Below are 21,203 nucleotides of genomic sequence, written 5' to 3' on the forward strand. Positions count from 1 at the left end.
TGCAAGATTGACCCCAAGCCCAGAGGCACAGTAGCCCTTCAACATAACTGGGTGCAGCCCAGAATATCTTCTCCCCAAAGAAAGATTCTCCTTAGTATGATCAATAAAATTAGTAATAAGATCCTTCCTTTAAAATATTTTGTGCAATTTTATATGATCATAAAAACAAGTTTTCAAATAAATCACAAGCCAAGCATTATTTATTCCTCTGTACATGATTATTTTTAATGCTATATGGTAATAAATAGTTGTGTTCTATGTATATATATGTGTGTATGTATGTAGTCTTTTCAAATGAAATTATCTCAAAGGTAGAAGCCCAGGCCTGAATTCTGCCAATCTTAAAGAGAAAAAGAAAAACCTGAATGCTAAAATAAAAAGAGAATAGAACTAAAGGTATTGTATTCTATATTAAGCTGTTACTATAACTTTTAATAAAGCTAGTTCTTTGAATCCTACTGCTTATAACAATAACAATATATTAATAAAAATTATATAGTATAGACACATCAGAAAACAGATCAGCAAGATATCTTAATTTTATGTAACTTATAAAACTCATTAGACTTGTCCAAAGTAGAAATACCCGAGAAGTGAAGAAACATGAAAACATTGAAAAATGTTGATGCATATTTTTGTAAAGATGCTATTGGATTTGTTTGAAATATAAAACAAGACACTTGTGCAAGGGAAAGAGCTAAAGAGGCAAAAATTAAATGAGAACAAATATAAGAGAAATGAAAGGCAAGTTTACAGTCATAGTCATTAGAATTAACAGTTATGAACAAAGGACTCCTTGGAAAACCGTCATAAAAAGGTAAGTGAAAATATAACATCTCTTGAATGCCTTCTAATTAGAGCAGGTATTTCCTCTGAATTTGATTCAGAGCTTTCTCCAGTGCCACCTTGACATCCTTGTTCCTCAAACTGTAGATTAAGGGGTTGAGCATGGGTCCCACATTGGTGTAGAAAACAGAAGCAACTTTCCCTTGTTCATTAGACCCAGGTGAGGAATACTTAAGGTACATGAAAGCAGCTGACCCAAAGAAAAGAGAAATAGCAGCAATGTGGGAGCTACAGGTGCTGAAGGCTTTGGACCTCCCTTGAGTGGATTTGATATGAAGAATGTTACGAATGATGAAGACATAAGAGATGAGGATAGTAACACTGGGCACTGTGATGTTGATGCCTACCACAATGAGAACGACGATGTCATTGACATACGTGCTGGTGCAAGAGAGCTGAAGGAGTGGGAGGATGTCACAGAAGTAATGGTTGACAACATTAGCACTGCAGAAAGTAAGCCTCAGCATGCACCCCGTGTGTGCAGTGGCTGAAGCAAACCCCATGGCATAGGCGGCTAAACTTATAAAAAAGCAAACCTGTGGGGACATGACGACCTTATACAGCAGTGGGTTACAAATGGCCACGTAGCGGTCATAGGCCATGGAGGTCAACATGTAGCACTCAGAGACGACAAAGAACAGGAAGAAAAATAGCTGAGCCATGCACCCAGCATAGGAGACGACATTATGCTTGGAAACAAAGTTCACCAGCATCTTCGGGGTGAAAACTGTGGAGTACCAGAGGTCGATGAAGGAGAGGTTAAAGAGGAAATAGTACATCGGGGTGTGGAGGTGAGAATTGAACACGATGAGAATGATCAATCCAATGTTGCCCACCACGGTGATGATGTACATCACTAGAAAGAGGGCAAACAGTGGGCGCTGGAGCTCTGGGCGGTCTGTTAACCCAGCAAGAATAAATTCAGTCACTAAGGAATCATTTTGAGCCAGCATGGTCCTCTTTGGAAATCTGTGAGGAGAGAGGCAAATTCCATTAACACAGAACCCAGTCTCTCTTCAGCACTCACAGGAAAGGGATTGAGAAAGGTGGAAGTCAAGGAAGTCCTTGGTTTCAGGCTGACTGTACTACCATGCCCTCCCTTCAGCACTGAAACTGCTGCCTGCTGCCTGCTGAGTACCCGTGACAGACTCTTCCTGTCTTCACTAGAAGGGGCTAGAAGAAGCTTGTCACCTTTGCTGTCAAGCAAAGGGAGCATGATGTCTCCCTCACAGCTTCCTCTCTATCACCTATTCCTTCATTTCCTACTTCCGACTCATGTTTTCTCTTCCTACTAGATACTGCAGTTCCTGTCACTACCATCCACATAGACAGAATTCCTCTGGGGTAGAGAACTCACTGATATTTCACACTTGAGAAGTGAATCCCCAACCATCTCTAGGGTCTTTAGAACCCTGGCTACAAGATTCCACTCACCATATACTCCAGTTTCAATCCATTCTGCCCTTTGTTCTTTGCTACACTGAAGAGAACTAATATAGGCTATGGATGTGCTTTTCCAGGGTTAGTAGGAGAGAAGGAAAAAAAAAAAAACATTCATCCTGGGGCTCATTGAGTAATCTCACTGTAAAACTTGTGAAAAGATGGCAAATGTATATATATCAACTATTTATGATTTAAGTTATTTTCATTTCTTTAAGGGAAGGAGAAAGGTGTTTATTTTTCTCCTGTGCCCTCTGTGTTATCTGGGGCTACCAGCCTGAAGCTAACAGAGACAGATCATGCTGGAATTAAGCTGAGTTCACACACCATTCCTACCAGTTTCTTCCTACTCATCAAGAAATCCTTTTCTTCCATTTTTCAACAGGAGAGTAAGAACCATAGAAAAGTGATTGACTGATTCTCCTTCCAATGAGAGAGCTCAGTGCTAACTCTTATTATTAATTTACCTGTACTGCTCTGGAAGAAAAGTGCACCATGGTGACCCCAACACTGACTGGAAGTAATCACAGAATCTTCCTTTCTGGACAAAATTGTCAAAACCCAATCTCAGCCTGAACACTGCAGGAGTCATTCACAGGTGAGAGTTAAACGTGTAGTTATCAGTTTACTCACAGATTAAGAAGAGAAACTGTAGATTGAACACACAGTTCCCTTGCCAAATGCTCATGGCATTTCTTGCTGGAGGCTTTGAATATACTTTACCCTGATTATAAAATCTCCCAGAGACCTAATCTCCCAGAGGACTTTCTCATCATTATTATGAAATACAGGCAGGAAGTTTGTAGCTGTATAACAGTAACATTACAGAAAATGTTAATTTTTCCTTCAGAGATTGAACAACCCCCATCGCATAAAAAAAACCTGTTGTTTTTAAAAAAGATGTAAACAATTTCTTGAAATTACACTAATTATAACATAACATAACATATATTTTTAAGACTTAAATTTCTTGATATTTGTGAACATTTTGTTTTTTTAATTTCCACTTAGTCTTTTGAAATACTTTAGGAAATTTCACAGATATAAATAAATATACCTTGTATCAGTTTTATAAATTTTTAATAAAAATTTGTTTTTAGATTTATCATGTAAGAGCTATAATTTATTTATACATACTTCAATTTATTTATACATCATTTTATTTTTACATTTATTTATATTTATACAATTTATTTAATTTCAGTTTTAAATTATTTATACATAAAATAAATAATAAATATAAATAAAATCATTTAGTTATAATATATGATCCATTATGTGATGGCCATTTAATTAATTTGTTTTCTTTATTTTCTTTCCTTTCTTGGAGGGTTAGAGATTGTTTAGATACAATGGTGTTCAGGAGTGACACCTGGTAGTACTTATGGGACGATAAGCAGTGCTAAAAATTAACCTGGTGCCAGTCCCATGCAAAGAAAACACCTTAACTCTTATACTATTTTTTCTTTTTAAAAATATCTTTAAATACTATGTAAACAAAAAACATATAAATATGTTTGTAGTTGGACTTCAGTCATAAAAAAGTACCCCCCCCAAAAAAAAAAACCCAGTGCAACGTTCCTGCCACCAATCCTTTCTCCCTCCCTCATCCCAACCTGTATTCGAGGAAGACATTCTATTTCTCTCACTCACTATATTGTCATGACATTGTTGGTGTAGTTATTTCTCTTACTACACTCACCAATCTTTGTGGTAAGCTTCATATCATGGGCTGGTCCTTCCAGGACTCTGGCTATTATTACCATATTATCTTTTATTTTTTTCTTATCCCACTATTCTGTGTCTATCTATTTTCTCTGATTCATTTCACTCAGCGTAATAGTTTCCATGTCCATCCATATATAGGAAAATTTTATGACTTCATTTTTCCTGACAGCTACAAAGTGTTTCATTGTGTATATGTACCAGTTTCTTTAGCCACTCATCTGTTGTCGGGCATCTGGGTTGTTTCCAAATTTTTGGTCTCATAAACAGAGCTGCAATGAACATAGGCATGCAGAGGGCATTTTTAGTATTGCATTTTTGTGTTCCCTAGGAGTGGTATAGCTGGATTGTATGGGAGCTCAATTTTCAGTTTTCTGAGGAATCTCCATATTGTTTTCCATAAAGGCTGGACTAGACAGCATTCCTACCAGCAGTGAATGAGAGTTCCTTTCTCTCCACATCCCTACCAGCACTAATTGTTCTTGTTTTTTTTTTTTTTTTGTGTGTGTGTGTGATGTATGCCAGTCTCTGTGATGTAAGATTACCTCATTGTTGTTTTGATTTGAATATCCCTGATGATTAGTGATTGAAGCATTTTTTCTTTTTTTTTTTGGTTATAAAATCTTCATTTAAGCACCTTAATTACAAGCATGATTGTAGTTGAGTTTCAGTCATAGCAGAACACCCCCATTCACCAATGCAACATTCCCACCACTGATGCCCCTGATCTCCCTCCTCTCTCACCCCTGCCTGCGTTTGAGACAGGCATTCTACTTCTCTCATTCATTAACTTTGTCATGATAGCTGTTAGTGTAGTTATTTCTGTAACAGCATTCACACTCTTTATGGTGAGTTTCACATTCTGGGATGGTCCTTCTGTCCATTTTCTCTATTGTCTCTGGAATTATAATAAGGTCTTTACTTTAAAAAAAAAACCATAGATGAGTGAGACTATTCTGTGTCTATCTCTCTCCCTCTGACTTATTTCACTTAGCATAATAGATTCCATGTACATCCATGTATAGGAAAATTTCATGACTTCATCTCTCCTGATGGCTGTATAATATTCCATTGTGTATACGTAGTGAAGTTTCTTTAGCCATTCATCTGTTGAAGGGCACCTTGGTTGTTTCCAGAGTTTGGCTACTGTAAATAGTGCTGCAATGAATATAGGTGTGAGGAAGGAATTTTTTAATTGTATTTTTGTGTTCCTAGGGTATATCCCTAGGAGTGATATAGATGAATCATATGGGAGCTCAATTTCCAGTTCTTTTAAACAGATTTTTTTGGGAGTTACACCCAGCAGAGCTCAAGGGTTACTCCTGGCTCTGTGCTCAGACATCGCCCCTGGCAAGCACAGGGAACCATATGGGATGTCGGGCTTTGAACCACCATCCTTCTGAATGCAAGGCAAACGACCTACCTCCATGCTATCTCACTGATCCAATTTTCAGTTTTTAAGGAGTCTCCATATCATTTTCCATAACAGTTGGACTAGACATCATTCCCACTAGCAGTGAGTAAGAGTTCCTTTCTCTCCACATTCCTGCCAGCACTGCTTGTTCTCATTCTTTGTGATGTGCACCAATCTCTGTGGTGTGAGATGGTACCTCATAGTTGTTTTGATTTGCATCTCCCTGATGATTAGTGATGTGGAGCATCTTTTCATGTCTTTTGGCTATATGTATTTCTTCTTTGACAAAGTGTCGGTTCATTTCTTCTTCCCTTCCCCCCCTTTTTTGGGTCACACCCAGCAACGCTCAGGGGTTACTCCTGGCTCTATGCTCAGAAATCACTACTGGCAGGCTCAGGAGACCACATGGGATGCCAGGATTCAAATCACCGACCTTCTGCATGCCAGGCAAACGACTTACCTCCATGCTATCTCTCCGGCCCCACTTTCCCCCATTTTTTGATGGGGTTAAATTTTTTCTTGTAAAGTTCTGTCAGTGCCTTGTATATTTTGGATATTGGCCCCTTATCTGCTGGGTATTGGGTGAGTAGTTTCTCCCATTCAGTGGGTGGCTCTTGTATCCTGGTCATCTTAATATATTCCCATCTGTTTAATCTCTGCTTCCACTTGTTTGGAAAGTGCTGTTTCCTCCATAAAAATGCCTTTAGTCTGAATGTCATGAAGTGTTTTACCTACATGTTGTTCTATATACCTTAAAGTTTCAGGTCTGATGTCAAGGTTTTAAATTCATGTGGATTTTACCTTCGTACATGGTGTTAGCTGGGAGTCTGAGTTCACTTTTTTTGCAAATGGCTAGCCAGTTGTGCCAACACTACTTGTTGAAGAGGTTTTTCTTGATCCATTTAGGATTTCTTGCCCCTTTATAAAAATTAAGTGATATTATGTCTGGGGAGCATTCTCTGAGGACTCAAGCTATTACTACTGATCTGAGGATCTGTCTTTATTCTAATAAAATGGTGTTTTGATAACTATTGATTTATAATACAATTTTATATTGGATAATGTAATACCTCTTATATTCCTTTTCCCAAGGATTGCTTTAGCTATTTGTGGGTGTTTATTGTTCCAAATGAATTTCAGAAGTATTTGATCCACTTCTTTGAAGAATGTCATGGGTATCTTTAGAGAGATAACATTAAATATGTACAATGCTTTGGGGGAATATTGCCATTTAATGATGTTAATCCTGCCAATTTATGAGCAGCATATGTGTTTCCATTTCCAAGTGTTCCCTCTTATTTCTTGAAGCAGGGTTTTCTAGTTTTCTTTGTATAGGTCCTTCACGTCTTTAGTCAAGTTGACTCCAATATATTTAAGTTTGTGTGACACTAATGTGAATGGGGTTGTTTTCTTAATGTCCATTTCTTCTCTATCATTATTAGTGTATAAGAAGGCATTGACTTTTGCATATTAATTTTTTAGCCTGCCACTTTTCTATAGGAATCTATTGTTTCTAGAAGTTTTTTGGTAGAGTCTTGAGGGTTTTCTAAGTAGAGTATCATGTCATCTGCAAACAGTGAGAGCTTGACTTCTTCCTTTCCTATCTGGATGCTCTTAATATTTTTTTTATTGCCTAATTGCTATAGCAAGACCTTCCAGTATTATGTTGAGTAGGAGTGATGAGAGAGGACATCCGTATCTTGTACCAGAATTTAGAGGAAAGGCTTTTAATTTTTCTTCATTAGGATATTTGCCATTGGCTTGTGGTAGATGGCCTTAACTATACTGAGGGCCAGTCTTTATTCCAATACCATGCTGTTTTGATAACTATTGCTTTGTAGTACAGTTTAAAGTTGGGGAAAGTAATTCCTCCTATATTCTTTTTCCCAATGATTGCTTTAGCTATTCTAGGGTGTTTATTGTTCCAAATGAATTTCAGGAGTGCCTGATCTGTTCTTTGAAGAATGCCATTGGTATCTTTAGAGGGATCGCATTAAATCTGTACAATACTTTGGGGAGTATTGCCATTTTAATGATGTTAATCCTGCCAATCTATGACCAGGGTATGTGCTTCCATTTCTGCGTGTTTTCTTTTATTTCTTGGAGCAGAGTTTTGTAGTTTTCTATGTATAGGTCCTTCACATTTTTAGTCAAGTTGATTCTAAGATATTTAAATTTGTGTGGCACTATTGTGAATGGGGTTGTTTTCTTAATGTCCATTTCTTCCTTATTACTATTGGTGTATAGAAAGGCCATTGATTTTTGTGTGTAAATTTTGTAGCCTGCCACCTTGCTATATGAGTCTATCATTTCTAGAAGCTTTTTCGTAGAGATTTTAGGGTTTTCTAGGTAGAGTATCATGTCATCTGCAAACAGCGAGAGCTTGACTTCTTCCTTTCCTATCTGGATTCCCTTGATATCTTTTTCTTGCCTAATCGCTATAGCAAGTACTTCCAGTGCTATGTTGAATAGGAGTGGTGAGAGAGGACAGCCTTGTCTTGTGCCAGAATTTAGAGGAAAGGCTTTCAGTTTTTCTCCATTGAGGACAATATTTGTCACTGGCTTGTGGTAGATGGCCTTAACTATATTGAGAAAGGTTCCTTCCATTCCCATCTTGCTGAGAGTTTTGATCAAGAATGGGTGTTGGACCTTATCAAATGCTTTCTCTGCATCTATTGTTATGATCATGCTTTTTCTATTTTTCTTATTGTTGATGTTGTGTATGATGTTGACAGATTTACGGATGTTAAACCAGCCTTGCACTCCTGGGATGAAACCTACTTAATCGTAGTGGATGATCTTCTTAATGAGGCATTGAATCCTATTTGCCAGGATTTTGTTGAGGATCTTTGCATCTGTATTCATTAGCAATATTGGTCTGTAATTTTCTTTTTTCATAGCATCTTTGTCTGGTTTAGGTATCAAGGTGATGTTGGCTTCATAAAAGCTATTTGGAAGTGTTCCTATTTTTTCAATTTCATGAAAGAGTCTTGCCAGGATTGGTAGAAATTCCTCTTGAAAGTTTTGAAATAATTCATTATTAAATCCATCTGGGCCTGGACTTTTGTTTTTGGGCAGACATTGAATTACTGTCTTAATTTCTTCAATAGTGATGGGTGTGTTTAGATATGCTACATCCTCTTCATTCAAATGTGGAAGATTATAAGAGTCCAAAAATTTATTCATTTCTTCCAGGTTTTCATTTTTAGTGGCATAGAGTTTCTCAGAGTAGTTTCTGATTACCCTTTGGATCTCTACCATATCAGTAGTGATCTCTCCTTTTTCATTCCTAATACTAGTTATCAAGTTTCTCTCTCTTTCTTTGTTAGTTTTGCCAGTGGTCTATCAATTTGTTTATTTTTTCAAAGAACCAACTTCTGCTTTCGTTGATCTTTTGGATTGTTTTTCGGGTTTCCACTTCATTGATTTCTGCTCTCAGCTTTGTTATTTTCTTCTGTCTCCCTATATTTTGGTCCTTTCGTTGAGTACTTTCTAATTCTATGAGCTGTGTCATTAAGCTATTCCGGTATGCCCCTTCTTCTTTCCTGATGTGTGCTTGCAAACTATAAATTTTCCTATCAGTACCGCTTTTGCTGTGTTCCATAGGTTCTGATATTTTGTGTCTCCATTGTCATTTGTCTCTAGGAAGGTTTTGATTTCCTCTTTGATTTTGTCTCAGACCCACTGGTTATTCAGTATTGGGCTGTTTAACTTCCAGGTATTAAAGTTTTTCTTCTGTGTCCCTTTGTAGTTCACATATAATTTCAGGGCCTTGTGGTCAGCGAAGGTAGTCTGCAAAATTTCTATCCTCTTGATATTATGGAGGTATTTTCTATGTGCTAGCATGTAGTCTATCCTGGAGAGTGTCCCATGTACATTAGAGAAGAATGTGTATCCATGCTTCTGGGTGTGGAGTGTCCTGCATATATCTACTAGTCCTCTTTATTCCATTTCTATTTTCAGGTCTAGTATATTCTTGTTGGGTTTCAGTGGTTGACCTGTCAAGTGTTGACAATGCCGTGTTGAGGACTCCCATAATTATTGTGTTGTTATTGATATTATTTTTCAGATTTGTCAACAATTGTATTAAATATTTTGCTGGCCCCTCATTAGGAGAGTGATTTCTTCCTGCTATACGTATCCCATGATTAATACAAAATGTCCATCTTTGTCCCTTACAACTTTCCTAAGTATAAAGTTTGCATTATCTGATATTAGTATGGCCACTCCAGCTTTTTTATGGGTGTTGTTTGCTTGGATAATTTTCCTCCAGCCTTTTATTTTGAGTCTATATTTGTTCTGACTATTCAGATGCGTTTCTTGTAGGCAGCAGAAGGTTGTATTGAGTTTTTTTTTTTTATCCATTTAGCCACTCTGTGTCTCTTAACTGGTGCATTTAGTCCATTGACATTAAGAAAAAGAATTGTCCTGGGAGTTAGTGCCATCTTTATATTGAAGTTTGGTGTGTCTATTGGTCAGTCTTATCTTAAAGTAGGCCGTTCAGTTTTTATTTTAAGAATGATTTTGAGTCTGTAAAGTTTCTGAGCTGTTGTTTGTCTGTGAAACCATGTATTGTTCCTTCAAACCTGACAGTTTTGCTGGATTCAGTATTCTAGGCAAAGCATTTATTTCATTGAGTTTTGTCACTATGTCCCACCACTGCCTTTTGGCCTTGAGTGTTTCTGTTGACAGGTCCATAGTAAATCTCAGGGATGTTTCATTGAATGTAATTTCTCTTTTCGATCTTGCTGCCTTCAGAATTCTGTCTCTATCTGTGGGATTCATCATTGTGACTAGGATGTGTCTTGGGGTGTTTTTTTCTGGGGTCTCTTTTAGTTGGTACTCTTCAGACATGCAGGATTTGATCGCATGTATTCATTAGCTCTGGTAGTTTCTCTTTAATGATGTTCTTGACCATTGATTCTTCCTGGAGATTTTCTTCCTGGGTCTCTTGGACTTCAATGATTTTTAAGTTGTTTCTGTTGAGCTTATCATAGACTTCTATTTTCATCTTTTCCCATTCTTTGAGTATTTTTTTCATTATTTGATCATTTGCTTTAAGGCTTTTCCCCAATTTCTTCTGCTGTATGGAATTGTTATTCATCTCATCTTCCAGTGTACTAATTCTATCCTCAGCTGCTGTTAACCCATGGGAAAGCTCAACCATGTTTTTCTTCAATTCATCTACTGAGTTTTTCAGATCTGTTATTTGACCTGAAATTTCAGTTTGGAGTTTTCTGATTTCTATCTTCATATTCTCTTAATTCTTTTTAGTGTTTTCTTCTATACTTTCTTTAAGTTCTTTGAACATCTTCCATATTGCGACTCTAAACTCCTTATCTGAGAGACTGACTAGTTGGTTGGTCATGCTCAAGTCATCAGAGTTGCCATCATCATTCTCTATATCTGGCGCTGGCCTGTTTTGTTTCCCCATTGTCACACTTGTATTGTGGGTTTTTCTACGTGTTGTGGTTGTATTCATTGGCTAAATGATGTGCATGGCCGGGAAGTGAAGCAGAGTGGCCATTCTCCTCTGGCTCCACCCTTTCTAGGCTTGTAAACTCACCTCCAGGGAAGGCTCCAGGGAAGGCGAGCCTTCCTCAGGTGAACCACACACAGGATGAAATCAGGCCAAAAATGGAGCACAGCACAGAAGACAGGCAGATAGATGTGCTGGCATCTGAGTTCCAGCAGAGTTCAGCGACTTCCCCTTTCTGGGCGTGTAAGCTCACCTCCGGGGAAGGCTCCAGGGAAGGCAAACCATCTGCAGATGAGCCACACACAGGATAAAATCAGGCCAAAAATGGAGCACAGCACAGAAGACAGGCAGATAGGGGTGCTGGTCACACGATGGAATATTATGCAGCTGTCAGGAGAAATGAAGTCATGAAATTTTCCTATACATGGATGTACATGGAATCTATTATGCTGAGTGAAATAAGTCAGAGAGAGAGAGAGAGAGAGAGAAACTCACAGAATGCTCTCGCTCATCTGTGGGTTTTAAGAAAAATGAAAGACATTCTTGCAATAATAATTTTCATACAAAAAAGAGAGAAGGGCTGTAGGTTACATCTCACATTATGAAGCTCACCACAAACAGGGATGAGTTTAGTTAGAGAAATAACTACATTTCGAACTATCCTAATAATGAGAATATATGAAGGAAATAGAAAGCCAGACAGGCAGGGCTTGGGTGGGGAACAGGGAGACTTGGGACATTGGTGATGGGAATGTTGTACTGGTGATGGGTGGTGTTCTTTACATGACTGAAACCAAAACAACACAATAATGTATGTAATCAAGGTGTTTAAATAAAAATATATTAAAAAACAATCCAATTTACATAGGGCCACAGAAACTCAAATACCTTGGAATCAACTAAAGAAGTGAAGGACCTCTACAAAGAAAACTTCAAAACACTGCTTTAAGAAATAAGAGAGGACATAAGGAAATGGAGACATATACTCTATTCATAAATTGGGAGGATTAACAGGATTTATATGGTAATATTCCCCAAAGCATTGTAAAGATTAAATGCAATTTATGTATGCATATTCATGGCATTATTCAAAGAAGGTATCACTCCTTAAATTCATTTGGAACAACAAACACCCACGAATAGCTAAAACAACCCTTAGGAAAAAAAAGACAGGAGACATAATTTTACCCAACTTTAAATTGTACTACAAAGCAATAGTCATTAAAACAGCATGGTACTTGAATAAAGACAGATCCTCAGATCAATGGAATAGACTCGAGTATTCAGAGAATGTCCCTCAGACATACAATCAATTAATCTTTGGCAAAGGGGCAAGAAATGCAAAATGGAGCAAAGAAATCCTCTTCAACAAGTGGTGTTGGGACAAATGGTCAGCCACATGCAGAAAAGCAAACTCAGATCTCCATCTAACACCATGCATAAAGGTTAAATCCTTGATATCAGAGCTGGAATCATATGGTATATAGAAGAATACAGAGGCAAAACACTCCATGACATTGATACTAAAGGCATCTTCAAGGAGAAACCACCACTGTCCAAACAAATGGAAGCAGAGATAAACAAATGGGACTATATTAAACTGAGAAGCTTCTGAACCTCAAATAAAATAGTGACTAATATAAAGGCCACCCAAGAAATGGGAGAAACTATTCACCCAATACCCATTAGATAAGGGGCTAATATCTAAGATACACATGTACTAACAAAAAATTAACAAGGAAAAAAATTTAATACTATCAAAAATGTGGGAAAATATGAACAGACACTTCCTCAGAGAATAAATACAGGTGGCCACAAGGCAAAAGAAAAAGTGCTCCACATCACAAATCATCAGGGAGATGCAAATCAAAACAACTATGAGGTACCTACCATCTCTTGCCATAGAGACTGACTGACACACATCCCCCCAAAATAAGCAAGAATAATTAGTACTGGTGGGAATGTGGGAGGAAAGGAACTCTCATTCATTTCTGGTAGGAATGCCATATAGTTCAGCTTTATGGAAAATAACATGGAGAATCCTCAAAATACTAAAAATTGAGCTTCTATATGATCCAGCGATACCACTTTTGGGATATACCCTATGAACACAAAAACTCAAAACAAAAACATCTTTTGCACACCCATATTCATTGCAGCTCTATTTACAATAGCTCAAATCTGGAAACAACTCAGATGCCAAGGACAGATGAGTGGCTAAAGAAACTGTGGTACATATACAGAATAGAGTACTATGCAGCTTTCAGGAAAAATGAAGTCATGAAATTTTCCTATACATGGTTGAAGATGGAGACTATTATGCTGAGTGAAATAAGTCAGAGGGAGAGAGATAGACATAGAATAGTCTCACTCGTCTGTGGTACCTAAGAAAAATAAAAGACAGTATTTTAATAATACCCAGAGACAATAGGGATGCAGGCTGAAGGACTGGCCCATGATATGAAACTCACCACAAAGAGTGGTGAGTGCAGTTAGAAAAATAACTACCCTAACAAGTGTCATGATGATGGTAGCGAGTGAGAGAAATAAAATGCGTATCTTGAATACAGGCAGGGGTGGGGGAGGAGGGAGATGTTAGGCATTGGTGGTAGGAAGATTGCACCGGTTAACACGTATGTTTTTTTCTATAACTAAGACCTAACTAGAAACTTGTTTGTTTATACAAGCTACAAGTTATGGTGTTTAAATATGTTATTATAAAAAAGGAAAAGAAAGGAAAACCTAAGAAAATTAAATATTCATAAACAATGGATCACATACTGGTACTATAAATAATTTTACTTATAATTATTACTGATTTTAGTTATAAATAATGTAAATAATTTATAGATCTTACATGACAAAACTTACAACGAAATTATTTTTAAAATCTATAAAATCAATACAAAGACTTCTTTTCTTTATATCTATGAAATTTCCTAAACTAGTTCAAGGGACTTAAAAATTAATAAAAAATTCACAAATATCTAAGAATTTAAGTCTTAAAATGAAGGTTATATAAAAGTATAGTTAGTAGAACTTCATGATAGGAATTGTAATTGTCTCTGTAAGTGACATAATTTTTTTCTCTTATGCTTTGGAGAATATTCAATCTCTGATGGGAAATTAACATGTACTGTATATTTTTGTGTTACACAAATACTAACTTCTTGCCTGTATTTCATAATAATGATAGAAATGCCCTCTGGGAGATTTATGTCTGTGCTTATAATTAGGTCTGATCATATTTGAAGCCTTCATCAGGGACCTTATGGGGTGCTGGGGATTGAACTCAGGCTAATAATATGCAAGGCAAGCTTCTTATCTGCTGTACTATCACTGCAGTCCAGAAAAGAAGATGATTCTGTGATTACATCCAGTCAGTGTTGGGGTCGCCACGGTACATTTTTCTTCCAGAGCAGTACAGGTAAAATAAGAATCAGAGTTAGCACTGAACTCTCTCATTGGAAGGAGAATCAGTCAGTCACATTTCTATGGTTCTTCCTCTGCTGTTGAAAATGGAAGAAAAGGATTTCTTGATGAGTAGGAAGAAACTGGAAGGAATGGTGTGTGAACTCAGCTTAATTCCAGCATGCTCTGTCTCTATTAGCTTCAGGCTGAATCTGGTAGCTCCAGATGACACAGAAGTACTGAAGAAAAAGAGACACTTTTCCCCTTCCCTTAAAGACGTGGAAAATAATTAAAATAATAAATAGCTGTGTATCTATACACTTGCCGTCTTTTCACAAGTTTTACAGTGAGCTTACTCAATGAGCCCCAGGGTTAATCTTTCTTTTTTCTTCTTTCCTACTACCCTGGAAAAGCACATCCATGGCCTGTATTAGTTCTCTTCCATGTAGCAGGGAACAAAGGGCAAAACGAACTGAAAATCTGGAGTTCTGGTCAGTAGACTCTTGTAGAAAGGGTTCTAAGGACCCTAGAGACAGTTGGGGATTCACTTCTTAAGTGAGGAATATCTACCCCACAGTTTGTGTGGATGGTGGTGACAGGAACTGCAGCATCTAATAAGGAGATAAAACATGAGTCGGAAGTAGGAAATAATGGAACAGGTGATAGAGGGAAAGCTGGGAGGGAGACATCATGCTCCCTTTGCTTGACAGCAAAGATGATGTGTCCCTTCTAGCCCCTTCTAGTGAAGATAGGAACAGTCTGTCACGGGTAACTCAGCACTTAGTAGGCAGCCGTTTCAGTGCTGAAGGGAGGGCATGGTAGTACAGCCAGCCTGAAACCAAGGACTTCCTTGACTTCCACCTGTCTGAATCCCCTTTCTGTGAGTCCCTGAAGAGTGACTGGGTTCTGTGTTAATGGAATTTGCCTCTCTCCTCACAGATTTCCAAAGAGGACCATGCTGGCTCAAAATGATTCCTTAGTGACTGAATTTATTCTTGCTGGTTTAACAAACCACCCAGAGCTCCAGCGCCCACTGTTTGTCCTCTTTCTAATGATGTACATCGTCACCGTGGTAGGCAACATTGGGTTGATCATTCTCATCGCGCTCAATTCTCATCTCCACACCCCGATGTACTATTTCCTTTTCAACCTCTCCTTCATAAACCTATGTACTCTACAGTTTCTACCCCGAAAATGCTGGTGAACTTTGTTTCCAGGCAGAATGTCATCTCCTATGCTGGGTGCATGGCTCAGCTATTTTTCTTCCTGTTTTTTTGTCGTCTCTGAGTGCTACATGTTGACCTCCATGCCTATGACCGCTATGTGGCCATTTGTAACCCACTACTGTATAAGGTCACCATGTCCCCACAGGTTTGTTCTGTTTTAAGTTTGGCCTCCTATGCCATGGGGTTTGCTGCGGCCACTGCCCACACAGGGTGCATGCTGAGGCTCATCTTCTGCCATGATAATGTTATCAACCATTACTTCTGTGACATCCTTCCACTCCTTCAGCTCTCTTGCACCAGCACGTATGTCAATGACATAGTCGTTCTCATTGTGGTAGGCATCAACATCACAGTGCCCAGTGTTACCATCCTCATTTCTTATGTCTTCATCATTCGTAACATTCTTCGCATCAAATCCACTCAAGGGAGGTCCAAAGCCTTCAGCACCTGTAGCTCCCACATCGCTGCCATTTCTCTTTTCTTCGGGTCAGCAGCTTTCAAGTACCTTAAGTATTCCTCACCTGGGTCTAATGAAGAAGGGAAAGTTGCTTCTGTTTTCTACACCAGTGTGGGACCCATGCTCAACCCCCTGATCTACAGTTTGAGGAACAAGGATATCAAGGTTGCGCTGGGGAAAGTTCTAAATCAAATCCAGAGGAAAAACCTCCTGTAATGAGAAGGCATTCAAGAGATGCCACTTTTCTTTAACTTTTTATTTCTGTTTTTCCAAGGAGGGCTTTGTTCATAACTGTTAATTATAATGACTATGATTTAGACTTGCCTTTTATTTATTTTATATTGTTCTTATTTCATTTTTGCATCTCTAGTATCTCTCCTTTGCAAAAGTGTCTTGCTTTATATTTTAAACAAATCCAATAGTATGTTTATAAAAATATGCACCAACATTTTTTTGCCTATGTTTTCATGTTTATTCACTTTTTGGGTATTTCTGACTGGTCTAGTGAACCTGGACAGTTCTAATGAGTTTTATAAGTTACATAAAATTAAGGTAATATTTTGCTGATCTGTTTTCAGGTGTGCCAAATATTATATAGTTATTTTCTTTTTAACTATATCATTACTGTTCTGTGCAATAGGAATCAAAGAAAAAACTTCATGGTAAATTATAGATCCCATTTGAATAGAGTACAATGCTCTCAGTCTTGTTCTATGTTCTCTATTTTTTAATCACATTTTATTTTATCATCCTGATTTTTCTTGTTCTCTTTGAGATTAACAAAATCTGGACCCTTTACTTCTAGCTTTGAGATTCTTTACTTGTACAGTGCAGTTTATCTAAAGAGAATATATGTATATTTCCACTCTTTATTGCCATGTCACAGTAAGAGAACATTCTGTCTGTAATACTAGATAGTGTATCTGAGGATACCCCATAATGAGGTTTATGATTTATTTTAAAACTTGATTTTCTCATATCAAATGTCATGAAGTATTTGAAGATAAATTTTATTACTGCAAATATTAATGATCCTATAAGGAGGATGTTTCTCAGAATGTAGGAAAATATTAGGGAGAAGGTGTTTAGGGCTGTACCCAGTTATGCTCAAGGGTTATTGTTGGCTCCATGTTTAGGGTGACTCCTGGCAGTGTTTGATGGACCATATAGAACTGGGGATTGAATATGGGTGTTATGCAGAAAAAAGTTTTAATCATTTTTCTTTTTGTAATGAGATTTCTCATCAAAGTAGATATATGCACACACATCCAGGTAACATTTTATGAACTTACTGAAATCTCATTAATATGGTTATAAATAAGATATACTGGAGGCTACTTTTAAAATAATTCCTTACTTCACTGATGCTTTCATTTTTAGAATATTTAAAATATCAAATATATCATATCCAGAAGTACCTGTTGAATGAGATAATCTTGTCTGAAAACAAGTTAATAATAAAATAAATAATACACATATATAAATAAGTTTTTGGGGTGTACTTTCTGTGTGTGTGCATTTTTGTGTGTGAACAGTTGCTATGACATCACAATTCTTCTGTAAATTTTTGTTGTGGAGAGCATCATCAAAACTTAAGAGTGCCAGGGACCGGAGCAGTGGCGCAGTGATAGGGCATTTCCCTTGCATGCGGCTGAACTAGGATGTACCATGGTTGGATCCCCTAGTGTCCCAAATGGTCCCCCAAGCCAGGAGCTATTTCTGAGCAAAGAGCCAGGAGTAACTATTGAGTATCACCAGGTGTGGGCCAAAACAAACAAACCAACAAAAAAATCTTAAGAGTGCCAGTGCAAATTATTTTATAAGTTATATTGAACCACTGTGAGATACAGTTACAGAGTTGTTCATCATTTAATTTTAGACAAAGTCCAACATGCAACCCTTCACCAGTGCACATTTCCTGCCACCAGTTTCTCTAGTTTTCTTCCTGCCCTTTCCCTGACCTTTCCACTTCCTGCCTCTATGACAGAAACTCCTCCTCTTCCTTCTCCTCTGCCTCTTCCTCCTCCTCTTCTTCTTTTCTTCTTCTTCTTCTTCTTCTTCTTCTTCTTCTTCTTCTTCTTCTTCTTCTTCTTCTTCTTCTTCTTCTTCTTCTCTTCTTCTTCTTCTTCTTCTTCTTCTTCTTCTTCTTCTTCTTCTTCTTCTTTTCTTCTTCTTTTCTCCTTCTCCTCCTCCTTCTTCTTTTATCCTCCTCCTCCTTCTCCTCCTCTTCCTCCTCCTTCTTCTTTTATCCTTCTCCTTCTCCTCCTCTTCCTCCTTCTCCTCCTCCTCCTTCTTCTTTTCTTCTTTTCTCCCTCTCCTCCTCCTTCTTTTATCCTTCTCCTCCTCCTTCTCCTCCTCTTCCTCCTCCTCCTTCCTTTATCCTTCTCCTTCTCCTCCTTCTCCTCCTCTTCCTCCTTCTCCTCCTCTTCCTTCTCCTCTTCCTCCTCCTCCTTCTTCTTTTCTTCTTCTTCTTCTTCTTCTTCTTCTTCTTCTTCTTCTTCTTCTTTTCTTCTTCTTTTCTCCATCTCCTCCTCCTCCTTCTTTTATCCTTCTCCTCTTCCTCCTCCTCCTCCTCCTCCTCCTCCTTCTCCTGTTCCTCCTCCTCCTCCTCCTCCTCCTCCTTCTTCTTCTTCTTCTTCTTCTTCTTTCTATTTCTCCCTCCTTCCCTCTACCTTTATCTCTTTTAAACACTGCAATATGGTTACAGAAGGGGTATCATGCATATGCCAGTGAACTTTTAAATTTCTACTAGGTATTATGTTATAATCTTGTATTTGGAACCAAAAACAATGTGCCACTTGCCATATAAATGATAGAAAAATATTTACATTATCTTTATTTTGTGATATAGTTGGCAGGAACATTTTTGTTCATCTCATCTAATTTGGTTCACTAAAGTTGTCTTTGTAAGGAGGTCTCTAAATTTGGAGCAAAGGGTCATATATCTGTGCAGCTTTGATTTTTGGAAAGGTTGCCACAATTTTAAGAAAATCTTGGCATATATTAGCAATAATTGATAACTTTGTTCCTCACTAAAGTCCCTTGATGCATTTATTGTGTTATAATTGACTACATCTAATAGCTTTAAAATGCTCCCTCAAGAATCTAGAGATTATTGATTTTGCTTTTTCTCTTCAATATCCATTAAATTGCATAAGTCTGTTTGCTTTGATTTTTGCCCTGGAACACATCTTTAAGAAACTTGACATGTATCAAAAAGAGACTTAACATGGCAGTACTTATAGTCTTGGCATTTAACACTTGCAAAATATGAGCTTTAGCTGACACACACCTTGTGGTCTGGATTTTAGGATCAATTTCCAGTACTGCCCCATAGTGGATCCAGCCAATGGTCAGCACAGAGATAGGAAGTAACAGGCTTTTAAAAGAAACAGCTGACTCCTCAGTAATGATTAATTTTTTAATATAATTTTTATTTTGATCATAGTGGTTTACATGTTGTTGACAATAATATTTTAGTTAAATATTTACATAACATCTGGGAGGGTTCCCATCACCAAATTTTCCTCCCTACACCTCTGTTTTTGTCCTATCTCCCGTATCCTCTTCCCTCATCCACAGGGCTGCTAGATTATGTGGTCCCCTATGTACCTATCCTACTACATAGTAGTCTTGCATCTGATTGGTCTAGGTGCCTCCCTAATTTCCCCCTCTAACTGGGAGGCAGGCCTAGCTAGTTAAATTTGCGTGGTTTGGTTTGAAGAAGAGAAAAGTAGTAAACTGGTGTAAAAGTCTAATACTCTGAAAGTGGGCAGAGCCCTGTAGAGGCTCTTATCATCGATTTGAAGGGTGAAGGAGGAAAAAGAAAATGAAACATTCTGTCAGTACAAAACAAACAAACAAAAAAAAACCCAAAAAAACCCCAGAACAAACAAAACAAACAAACAAACAAACGAAAAAAAAAACAAAAAAAACCAAAAACCAAAACAAAACAAAAAAACCCGCCATGGTCTTGAGATAAGAAACATGACATAGCCCATAAAGAAAGAAAAGAAAAGAAGAGAAAAAAATAGGTATATCTGGGGACAATAGCTTCAATAACCACACCCAAACAGAGAAATCGACCAAAAATAGTTAGGTAAGTAAAAAAAAATTAATAATAACATTAAATGAAGGTAAAAAAATAATATATAAAAAGTAAACAATGTTTTGTGCTATTTTTTCCCTCCTGCCCTGGCACAGTAAGTATTGGGGTCATTCAAGAAGGAATTCACTTGGCCTAAGAGTTATGGGTTTCTCCGTCCTTGGAGTATATTGTCATGGGATCAACTATAGACTCTGTTCAGGATCATTTACTCTCCCGGTGGTCTTTTGTCATGTTTGGGAGACTTCTGTTCTGTTCTGGGTGTTACAATCAGACCTCTGTGTCTAGAGATCTCAGTGTCTGCACAGATTCAGGGTTGGGACTTATGATGACGTCAGTCTTTGTGGTTCAGGAGTTCTGTTCCCTCAGTGTCATTTTAATCCATCTTCTGTGGTTGGTGGTCTTGGTCTTTGCACTGTACCTAGGATGGCACTTAGAATATCATCTTTCTTTGTGCTTCCAGAAGCCATATTCCATTACAATTGTCTCTGCTAGACCTTTGGAAGTGGGGTTCATGGTTGTTGTGCTGGTCGTAGTTCAAACCCTAGACTAGGGCTTTTTTATTGGTCCCTCGGTGTATACCATCTGGTCCTGGTTCTAGCAGCCAGTCATCTGTTAATCGCGATCTTGGCTTTTGGATCTACCAAGGGTGACAAGTCTTCTGATTTTGTCTTATTGTTAGCTGGTAAGGTTGGGTAATCTGCTCTTAGGTCAAGTTGTTCCCAATTTTCCGGTTGTCAGGATATCATATTGGAGCTGGGACTTGTTGGTGACCCTGCCGTATTAAGGCTGTCCTGGCTGGGATCTGTTTCCTGTAGTTGTGTTTCTATGTCAGGGATCCAGGGTTCAAGGCTGGACGGATGGTATCTAATCTCCTGAGGTCTAAATTGATTCCACATGACATTTTTTCAAGGTAGGAGATATCCCTGTATTGTAAACAACTATGGGTTCCCATCTCTAGTAGATAGGAGCTCTTTTTTTGTATGTAAGATTTCCCCCTTTTTTTAATGTGCCTTTGCAGGGGGAAATGGCGCTACCTTATATTGACGGTGTATTTGGGGGTGGACAAAGGGAAAAACAAAAACAGGTCACATACCCAG

The 21,203-nt window shown here is 37.9% G+C and overlaps 3 protein-coding genes across 3 annotated transcripts in view; 2 read left to right on the forward strand and 1 right to left on the reverse strand.

The window, feature by feature from the left end:
* Positions 1 to 21,203, forward strand: part of LOC126015454 (NADH dehydrogenase [ubiquinone] 1 alpha subcomplex subunit 6) — a 566,806-nt gene that overhangs the window by 90,591 nt on the left and 455,012 nt on the right. The window lies entirely within an intron of this gene.
* On the reverse strand, positions 855 to 1,802 carry LOC126015461 (olfactory receptor 8B3-like). The gene has a single exon (XM_049777988.1). It carries the CDS (start codon positions 1,797 to 1,799, stop codon positions 855 to 857), a length of 945 nt encoding a protein of 314 aa, XP_049633945.1. The 5' UTR covers positions 1,800 to 1,802.
* LOC126015777 (olfactory receptor 8B3-like) lies at positions 15,271 to 16,214 on the forward strand. The gene is given in 4 exon segments (XM_049778364.1): positions 15,271 to 15,481; positions 15,484 to 15,584; positions 15,586 to 15,622; positions 15,625 to 16,214. Coding segments are annotated over 4 exon segments (939 nt in total).

This window comes from Suncus etruscus, chromosome 8, assembly GCF_024139225.1.
Source record: "Suncus etruscus isolate mSunEtr1 chromosome 8, mSunEtr1.pri.cur, whole genome shotgun sequence".
NCBI classification, from domain to species: domain Eukaryota; kingdom Metazoa; phylum Chordata; class Mammalia; order Eulipotyphla; family Soricidae; genus Suncus; species Suncus etruscus.

What these genes read in the sequence shown, in the direction of transcription:
- LOC126015461 (XM_049777988.1), bottom strand. Translation starts at nt 1,799, where the DNA reads ATGCTGGCTCAAAATGATTCCTTAGTGACTGAATTTATTCTTGCTGGG.